Source organism: Grammomys surdaster, unplaced genomic scaffold, assembly GCF_004785775.1.
Source record: "Grammomys surdaster isolate TR1022 unplaced genomic scaffold, NIH_TR_1.0 193, whole genome shotgun sequence".
NCBI lineage: Eukaryota > Metazoa > Chordata > Mammalia > Rodentia > Muridae > Grammomys > Grammomys surdaster.
Genome location: NW_021604638.1, coordinates 12,478,401 through 12,488,814, shown reverse-complemented (window position 1 = coordinate 12,488,814; position 10,414 = coordinate 12,478,401). Strand labels below are relative to the sequence as shown.

Here is a 10,414-nt window from a genome sequence, read left to right as displayed (position 1 = left end):
GAGAGAGAGAGAGAGAGAGAGAGAGAGAGAGAGAGAGAGAGAGAGAGAAGAGAGAGAGAGAGAGAGAAATACATTGGATGATATATGTATCAGTTACTTTTCTGTTGATGTGATAAACAGGTGACCAGGGGCAACTTAGGGAAGGAAACGTTTCCTCAGGCTTGAGATCATAGAAGGGGAGTCCCTAATGGTAGGGAGGCATATCAGCTGGCAGCCAGAGCAAGGAGATGAGGAATCACACCTTTAATCACAAACACAAAGCAGGGAGAGCCAACTAGCAGTTGGATGAGGCTGAGGCCATGGCCTCTCAAAGCCTGTCCCCAGTGATGTACTTCTTCTAGCAAGGTTCTGCCTCCTAAAGGTTCCATGACCTTCTTAAACACTGCTAGAAACTTGGAGCCAAGTTCTCAGGGCAAACAGGCACAAGAAAACTGATGCACACCGACTTAAGACCACCGGGGAGATAGGAGTATTAACTCAACACAGCCTTTCTGAAATATTATCTTTAGATGGAACTTTCAGTTAGAAACCCCTCACAAACATTTCAGTGGAACATCACGAAAGCACAAAGGACACATCTTTATCTTGATTTGAAAGATAAATAAAATAAAAGTCAAATTTGGAGGTTTCCCCTGTGATGTATGTGTGTGTGTGTGTGTGTGTGTGTGTGTGTGTGTATCTCCTGCATGGGAGGGTGTTGGGGAGATCAGTGATGGGGACTTTAAGAAGAAAGCAACAGGTAAGAGAAGAGGTTTGTTATGTAAAAATAGAGTAAAGAAGGTCCTGTAACCAGCCACTCGGTAAAGTTGTGGTACGGTGGTACTCACCTTTCACGATCAGCTCTGCATAGTTGGACACACCAGACCCACCATCTGAGCGGATCACACAGCGATACTTGGAGACGCTGCGTTGAGAGGTGTCTGCCACACTCACTGTGGCTGAGAAGCGCCTGTGATTGACCACCCGCGTGACCATGAGGGCTGTGTCTCTGCCATTCCATTGCTGAGAACAGGAAAGGAAGGGGAGAAGACATCTTAGCATCACAGGTTTCCTGACGACCATCAACATAGACCCCATGACCCTTGCATGCTCCTGGGCCCAGGACTTTCTTGAAATAGATTGACAGTTTCTATCTAGCCTGAACTATGGTTCTGACTCAAAAATATAAACAAACAAACAAACAAACAAATAAATAAATAAATCTAAGCCACTGAGTGCAGTAGTACATGCCTGTCATCCAGGCACTCTAGAAGCTGAGACAGGAGGCTTACAAGACTGAGACCAGCCTGCATAATAAAACCTCTTCTCAAAACATATAAAGGATGGAAGGGGAGATGACTGGAGAGGAGGGATGCTTGATTAGAAGGAGCTGGAACAAATGCTCCTCCTAATCTCCCCAGCTCCTTGCCCAGCACACATTTGGAGTTATATACATCCATTTAACCTTCCTCCCTCCTACTTTCCATCATCTCATGAGCAGAGTCCACAGTATTTTCCCCCAGGACAGACTACAACACATTAACAAACCCCAGCCCATGCAGAGCTCGAGCAACCAGCCTGGCTTTGATCTCCTCAGCTGGTGATCGATAGCTTACCCATCCATAGACTGTGAGCTCACCTGCACCAGGCTATCACTATAGATAGGGGATTCCCTTACCTCCCCTCTCTGTCACATGTTCTTTCCTCTGCCTGGAATGTTCTATGTGCCTGGGAACAACCCCCCCCTCCCCTGAAACTCTATGCTCAACTCAACCCCATCTCTAGGAAGTTCTCTCATCATTCACACCACTACTTCCAAGCCAGCTATGCTGCTCTGTATTGTGCAAGCATTCCACACATCCTGGCCCATGACTGTTCCCCACTTGAGACTTTGTTTCCCCAAGAGACAAGACCCCATTCACTTCCTGAATGGCAAATACACACAGGTGTTTGTCTTCAGTAAGTGGAGTTTTAAATGTTTTGGTTGGGACTAAATAGATTCTTTGACAGTAGCAAGCTATAATAACTAGTAAGGCGTGCATGTGGGTGCATTTTGAGTGGATATTTACTAAGCACCTAGTATGTGGCAGACCCTGAGCCAGGTGCTTTTATATAATTCTCTATTTTAATCTTCACAGCCTTGTTGAGGTGTGTGTTATTGCTGCTCTTCTTGGAAGAATCAAATGTCATAGAGGTTAAATAAATATGTAGAGCAAACACATCCCTCATCTGGGCTTTCCAGCATCAAGTCACTCTCTCCTAAGACTTTATCTCCATTGCCTGCCTTAATGTAATTTTTATCTCTAAAGTGAAATGGAGGGTTTTAATTGTCTGGTTGGATTTAGAGAAACCTGGCGATTTATGATTCCCAGGCTCCAAGTCTTTCCACATGTGATCTCTGTTGCTTCTTCCATGAAGTAAATAATTTCTCCATGTCCGAAAACCATTTTTTTTTGGTCATTTTTCTAACCTGTCTCCCATTGGGGACATGTTAGGATGAGGACATGGCAACAGGCAGGGCCAGCCACCTAAGCAGCTACATGGCACCTTATGAGGCAACTGAGGACTGCCAATGCCACAAGTATACAGTGACAGGGAACAACATCATCGAAGCTCCCACCAGAGGGATGGACCTGCTTCAAACTAGTCTGGAGAGACAAAGGGGACCTTTTCCTTCATTCTGTTTTTTTAACATCTTTAAGACATTTTGCCTCAAACATGTATCACCTCTACACTTGCAAATACTAAAGTATATGTCACTTTCAAAAGTTAGGACAGCAAGAGAGGTGGCTGTAGCCTCCCTTCCATGCCATAAATGACCCAGCAATACCAGAATAAAGTCATAAAAGGATCAGAAGGCACTGGGGACTATAGTTGCCAACACCTGTGCATGCTTTGGGGTATCCTTGCAAGAGATGTTACAGCTTAGGTCCAGGAATGAGAAGCAACCCAGCATGCACACACACACACACACACACACACGGGTGCACACATACACCTTTCACATTAGTGTGATAAGGATGTAGAGAAGATTCTGGTAGATATGAGAAATGAATCCTGATTTGAAAAGGTGCTGAATGAACTTCAGAAGATACAAAGTTATCCAAAGGGTCTATTTTCCCCATTCCTTAGCAAGGCAGTGCAAGAATACTTTAGTAATGCACACAAGTCTGTGTGGATGATTAGATAGATAATGTCCAGCCTGATTTATTTATAACACGTTCAGTTCATCTCTTTTCCTCTCCTGTCCCTCTCTTTCCATCCATACAAAATGGATTTGCCAAAAATCCACCACCAGTGGGGTCATGGCGAGGAATAAATGAGACAGCACACAAAACACTTAACACATAAAAGAACATTCTGGTGTTACAAGTGTTTTACAAGTTAACCATGAAATTAGCAGAAAAAAAAAAGAAAAATGCTGTCAGTAGAATACTATCTCCCGAAGATATCTATACCTAATACCCAGAACCTGTGAATATATATATTCATACCTTGAAAAAGAAGCTTGAAAGACATGACACAGTGAAGGATGTTAAGGTTGGAATGTTATTTAGGATTATCTACCTGGGACCAGTGAATCACAGGATTCTCATGTTGGAGTGGGGTTAGGGGGTATTGGAGGTGAGTGAGGATCAGAGAAGGAGGTATAGATGGAAGGGAAGGTCAGAGGAGGGCAATCACTCACTTTCTTCAGAAGGAGGGATTTAGGAGCTAAAGCAGAGATCCTGGGTAACATTATAACAGGAGGGGAACAGAGACTCTCCAGATCCTTACAAGCATGTTTAATCTTTTGTCATTATAAATTTTGTCACTGTAAAACATTATCATCTACAAAGTTCATGCCCAAGAACCTGTCCAATCAAGGCTGGAGAGATGGCTCAGCAGGTAAGGACACTGGCTACTCCTCCAAAGGACTTAGCTTCAATTCCCAGCACCCACACAGCAGATCATAACCATCTGTAACTTCAGTTATAGGTCATCCAGTGCCCCCTTCTGGCCTCCTCAGGAACTGCATGCCCATAATACACATACATGAAGGCAAAATCCTCATACACTTGAAATAAAAATGCATATTTTTTTTAAATTAAAAAGAGGACCATGCAACCAAATACAAGATCCTCACAACTTTTACATTTACAATTTTGTGGTGGGTTGCATTCATAGTTATCCTTGGTCACATGCAATCTGTGAGTTACAGGCTGGGCACACCCTCAAACAGCACAGCCTACCAACATCTCAATGCTATATGCAGAACTCACTGAACCTCCTTTTTGACTGCTTATCTCTATGATGGCAGAAGAAATAAATTTGTTCTGAGCCGTTAGGTTTGTAGAATTTATTTCAGTGGTGGTAGGGAACTAATACTAAGAGAAAGGGCTGGTTAAGTGCAAAAGCTGCATTGTGCACATTTACATTTTATCTTGATGCTGCCTCCCATATTATTTACTTATCTTCTTAATGATGTCAGATTCTGGCAGAACTGAAGAGGATTAAGTGCCTTCCCCTGAACCGTTCACTTTTTTTCCCTTCTGTTCAGCTCCTGAACCAAGAACCTTTCTCCCACTGAAGGATAGGAAATTGCAGGTTGTCTTATAAAATCTCAGGAAAACAGGCCATTTGAGAATCATACTTGTCATATTGGGAGCAGGTAACAGCGGGGCAGGGACGTGCAGGAGGGCCCAGAGTCCAGGCAGAAATAGTACAGTGATGGACCGTGGGCAAGGACAACTGGAGGTTAAATTCAGAGATGAGCTCTGATGGGCAGAGCATGTTAGGGTGACTGGCTCAAACAAGGCAGGGAAGGGCACGTGAAGGCTGAAGGTCAAGACAAATAAGCAGGAACCTAGGACTCCAGAGGAAGAAATCACAGAAGTACTCCAAGCCCAGGGCATTGATGCTACAATGAGAAGAGACCTGGATGTCTTGAGTGCTATGGCCACATGGAGAAGGGATTCAAACACAGTGACTGTGTAAGAATCACATGTCACAGTTACTGTCACAGCCCCAGATAAGTGCCGAATGGGAAATACAAAGGAAATAACACAAGGGAATTTGGTTAAACAAGGGAAAAAAAAAACAGAAATCTAGGTCCACGGCTTTGATTGATACAGGGAATATCTTTCTTTCATTTCTTTTGCTGTGAAGAAATATCTTGACATAAAGCAACTTAAAGGAGAGAAGGGAGTTATCTGGCTCCTAACTCTGTATTAAATCCATCATATCAGGGAGCCATGGGGCAGAAGCTTAACGCAGCCAGTCACATCCACAGTCAAGAGCAGGAAGAAACAGACGCATATGTGTTTATCATTGAACTGAGCTTTTCTATTCTTCTGCAGTCCAGGGTACTAAACAGGGAATGGTGCCTCCCACTTTTAGATTGGGTGCTCATTAGGCAACCTAGACAGTTCTGTACAGACATGCCCATGGACCAATACCTCAGACAGTCCTCCATTGAGATTCTAGGTAATGGCATCAATACCGGGCACGGCACATGCCACCAAGCCATGTTGGATTGACCATACCACGTCTGATACAATGTTGTTCAAGTAGTTGACTTAAGGACTGTTTTTCGGTTGGTTTTTTTTTTTAATTATTAAACCCAACAATTTCTGAAATGGCCCTAAGCACACTTCTGCCATTTTTGTACTATCTATTTATATAATGCAGAGTTCTTATCATTAGTAATCATAAAATTAAAATATTGGTCAACTCAGAAAAATATTGAAGAGGCTCTCCATTCTGTAGTATTATATGTTCAGCCAACATTTAATTCTTTATGCAAAAATTAGTAAGCATGTCCATTTGATTAGTACTCAGATTTGCTTTCATCTTCAGTATAAAATTATATATGTGCCAAGCATTTAAAATATCTCCTTATAATTTCTTGTCAGTGAATATTTGTTTTTTTTGTGCCTGACTTATATATCCTATACACCAAGAGAAAATGTTCTCAGATTAAAAAAAAAAAATGTCACTACTGAAAAGAGAAATTCTTGCAAAAAAATAAATAAAAAAAAAAAAGAAGGTGTTGCCCAGGGGCCAACACTTGAACTTGTGGCCAGTTGTAAGTCATAGCAAGATGAGGAAACAGCACTGGCTGAAGGGGACCTAGAGGCTGTTTGCATGGACAGACTCAGGAAATGAGAAATTTAGCTTCTAAAGATGCTATACTAAGGACAGTAAAAGAAAGCTTCCATGGTCTTGGTACTTTCCCATCTCTACCTTCTCCTACAGTAAAGTACACACGATGCCCCTGAATTCCAATACGCATTGCTTTGAAATCTGCAAGTACTTAGATTTTGAATATTTTTTTGCTTCTATGAGTAGAGTTTCTGTTTGTCTATTTGTTTGTTTTAATGGAAACTGACCATGGAGGAATACCAATCACACAGAAAGTTCAAACATTCTACAATAAATAAAACACTGTTTCCTAATACACCACATACACACACAAACACACACACACATACACAAGCATACACACAAATTGCATGACTGAATTGGATAAATATTGTGTTCAATTTAGGATTAATGTGAGCATTGAAGTAAAAGTCAAGCTAATATGATTGTGTTTTTCAGAGCTTAAAGCCATCTCATCTGCTGCCCAGGCTGGCCTCTTAACATTACATAGCCCAACCTGGTCTCTATCTCAAGAGGCTGCTGCCCTGGTGTCCCTGGAATATGGTTGTGTTACCACACCAGGTCCTGACTGGCGTCTTTGAGGGCTTGTTTTTTTACTCAGCACTGTGTTCACTGGCTAGCTAGGGATTACTTCATCCTTTTAAAATCCCTGGGAAAGTTCTCAGAGGGTGGTCCCTGGACTGGCCACCTCAGCAGCTCTGGGGAACTTGTTAGCAGTGTAAGACTGTAGGAAACCTGCAGCTGATATCCATTTTGTGGATGCTGTTTATTGGTGCTCGGACTCTGAGTTTTCTCTTCTTTCCCTATTCTATTATTAATCACTCTGGAAATGTACTCATTATTTTACAAAACAGAAAACGAGAGACTGTGGGGTGTGGAAGGTATAATTTCTGCCCAGAGGAATATGCAGGCTGAGTAAAGATTTCTAGCGAAACAACAAAAAGGCAAAAACATAAACATGAAGTGGAGTGCCAAAATAGCCTACTTCACAGAAGACAAAACAGGGTGGGCGTGGAAAGAGGCCTCCTCTTAGAATAGCCTACAACAGTGTTTCTCAAGGCTGATGCTCAGGCTGGCTTACATTACCACCCTCTGTGAACTGAAAATGTGGCCTCTCTGGCCCTGCCTTAAACCTCATCAACTGGGAACTCAGATCAATCCTAAAAAATCATGTTATTTTTACCTGAGCGAACTGATGCTTAATAATGTATTCCATGAATCATAATAACTAATAGTCCTAATTAAACAGGTGTGATGGTGAGCATCTCTATCCCCAAAGCTTAGAAGGTAGACACAAGAAAGCAGAAAGTTTGAGGCTAGCCTGGGCTATATAGTGAGACCCCGTCTCCAATATTTTTGAAACTATCTTAGAGTAAAGCTGGAGGGGAAGTCACGGAATACAGCTTCGAGTGGAGACCTTATTAAAATTGCAGATTGGAATTGTCTGGTTTTGTGGGAAGGCCTGGCGTCCTTCGCAAGTTCCCAGGTATACTGGAGCTGGGCTATGAATCCCAGCAGAGCACAATTTTATGTGACTTTCCTGAGAGAGGAGCTGCACCTCCTCAGTAATCTATTCCAGGAACAGGCTATTCACCACCAGCACCCGTTTGCTGTCCAGTGGGTAACAGGCACAGTCAGACTCAATGGCTCTGTAATGGAAATAGATCTTGCAAATTCCAGACACTTTTGTTTGTTTAAAAAGCACCTCATTTCACCTTGCAGGAAATGACTGCTCTGTGGAAGGCAGAACAGTCTAGTTTTCTGGGACCAGTTGAAGTCTCTAAGTCAGAAACACACATGTAAGAAGGAATATGGTATATACATATACAGGTGTCACACTATCAAGGTATAGCATCTGATAAACAAACAGGCAGATAAAGTTTTCTGAACCCAAATCCATCAGTCTAGACCCATGGTTTTCAATTTTCAGTGTCCATCAGGATCACATACAAAGTGATTTCAGAGGCCTGGGATGGGGGTGGATAATTCTCATCTCTAACAGCTTCCCAAAGGCGCCATGATGCCAATGCCACTGATCTTGGTCTAAGGCTCAACAACTTGAAAGAAAATCTCATCCTTAGTCCTTCAGGATAAGGCAAGTAGGCAAATAACATCATAGAATACACAAATTAAAAGCTGCTTTGTATCTAGGACCAATTCCTGGGGCTGAGCATTTTGTTACTGAACCAAAGGCATCCATCATTAGGAGAAGACTAAACCCAGTTCAGGATAATGTGCACAGCCACATTCCTGACCTCAGGATGACTAAGTTCTGCTTACAGAAGTTTACCAGACATTCTTTCTGCTTATCAAGGTAAATGGAGAGAGGGGACATATATTCTAGATCATCCAAGGATGAGACACATGCCCTGAACAGAACAAAGGGATCTTACAGCCTAAACGCCTTCTGCTCAGCCTCATGATTACCAGTGTCTTTCTAAGAGTAACAGTTGTCCATGAAATAAATATCTCTCTCTCTCTCTCTCTCTCTCTCTCTCTCTCTCTCTCTCTCTCTCTCTCTCTCCCCCCCTCTCTCTCTCTCTCTCTCTCTCTCTCTCTCTCTCTCTCTCTCTCTCATCTGTATTTATCTATCATCTGTCTGTCTACCTGTCTGTCTATCATCTACCTGTCTATCTATCTATCTATCTATCTATCTATCTATCTATCTATCTATTTATCTATCTCCTCTTGCCCTTGCCCTTGCACTTGCTCTTGCACTTGCACTTGCACTTGCTCTTGCTCTTGCTCTTGCTCTTGCTCTTGCTCTTGCACTTGCTCTTGCTCTTGCTCTTGCTCTTGCTCTTGCTCTTGCTCTGCCCTGTAAAAGCAACTTACATTCAACTTCCTCTGGGCTTGCCTTGTTTCATGTGGGTAAGCCAGCTCCATTGTAGAACACGGCCTACATATATGTACACTTCGGTATCCTTGTCCCCAGTATATACACATACCTTTCCAACATCAAGTAGGATCTCTCTGTCTGGGGACCGCCCAGAAAAGAGGCATACCTAATGCATAGAGCACACGTCATTTGCCCATTTCCTAAATGTCTGTCAAGGTATCTCTCCTGGCCTCACTGTTTTGCTGATCCCTCTCCACTCATCTCATGGCATGACATTATTCCTTTCACAAAGAGATAAGACATATCTCAAAGGAATTAAAAAAAAAAAAAGACTGTCAGCTGTCATTATTTCAGAGAGAGGAGCCAGGCTTGCAATTGATTTGTAATTGGCAGAAATGAGGACAAGGCTGTCTTTAATAAAGGGAAACTGTTGCTGGTTCTCCACAACAAATTGGATGCTCACTATATAGGAGATATTCCAATACAGTGTCTTGCAAGCTAGTTTGAGCTTCAGAAATAAATATAAAAAAAGATAAGTAAATAAATAAATAATCAAGTCCAACATTTTCAGCTGAAATGGTCTGATTGCTCCAGGAGTCTCCCAGCCAGCAAATATTTAGGTGACATTCCCACAATCCACTCGTAATGAATATTCTTTTCACCTCCCTGCAATGGTATGACATTTGGAAACTTACTAGAATCATGCCCATCGATTCTCTTAAGAGCACATTTGTACCTTTTTGGCAGTCTCTAAAGAATAGCTTTTGATTATTCTTTATTAAAAGTTAAAAGAAATAGAAGTAGACATAAATCATTTTTGATTAGCTGTACTGAAGCCCTTCCAAAGGCCTGCTGAATTCATGGCCAGCAGCTCATTTGGGTCTGATGCCTGAGTCCGGAGCTCCCGCAGACTCAGAAGAGGACTGGTGTAAGCCCCATGGGGTGCTGCAAGCTTGCAGCAAAGTAGACAAGACAAGCAGGTTGGGAAGAACCTGTACATTTTCCATCTCCCAGTAAGAGCCTCCTTTGATTGTGACTGTTTTACCCCCCCAAGCTCCACCAGAAGGCCACTTCCTCTGAACTTACAGCTCATATTAAACATGTAACCCTCCTGGCTTTCCTGATCTTGCTACCCCCAGCCCTACCTTTCCCCATGTAGCCTTCCCACCTTGTGATGAAATAGTTAACTGCTTTGCTCAAGGGTCTGTCTTTACCAGTGAAAGGTGAACTCAGGGGAGCGAGAAGAAGGGGTGTGAGGCGAAGATCAGTCCTGAGTGTTCTCTGTTCTATCCCAGCTCCTGGCTAAGCAGAAAGCCAAGTCAGCTGGGTTACATCCTAAACACATAGGCTGAGGAGGGGCTGAGAAAAGGCACATGGAAATAGCAGGAGAGAGAGAGAGAGAAAGAGAGAGAGAGAGAGAGAGAGAGAGAGAGAGAGAGAGAGAGAGAGAGA

At 42.7% G+C, this 10,414-nt stretch overlaps 1 protein-coding gene across 1 annotated transcript in view; it reads right to left on the bottom strand.

Moving 5' to 3' along the window:
- Positions 1 to 10,414, bottom strand: part of LOC114623086 (receptor-type tyrosine-protein phosphatase T-like) — a gene marked incomplete at its 3' end in the record, with an annotated part of 676,953 nt that overhangs the window by 444,279 nt on the left and 222,260 nt on the right. Inside the window, exon 6 of the mRNA XM_028769777.1 lies at positions 828 to 1,002. Within this exon, the coding sequence (XP_028625610.1) occupies positions 828 to 1,002 (175 nt within the window). The remainder of the gene's footprint in view (positions 1 to 827; positions 1,003 to 10,414) is intronic.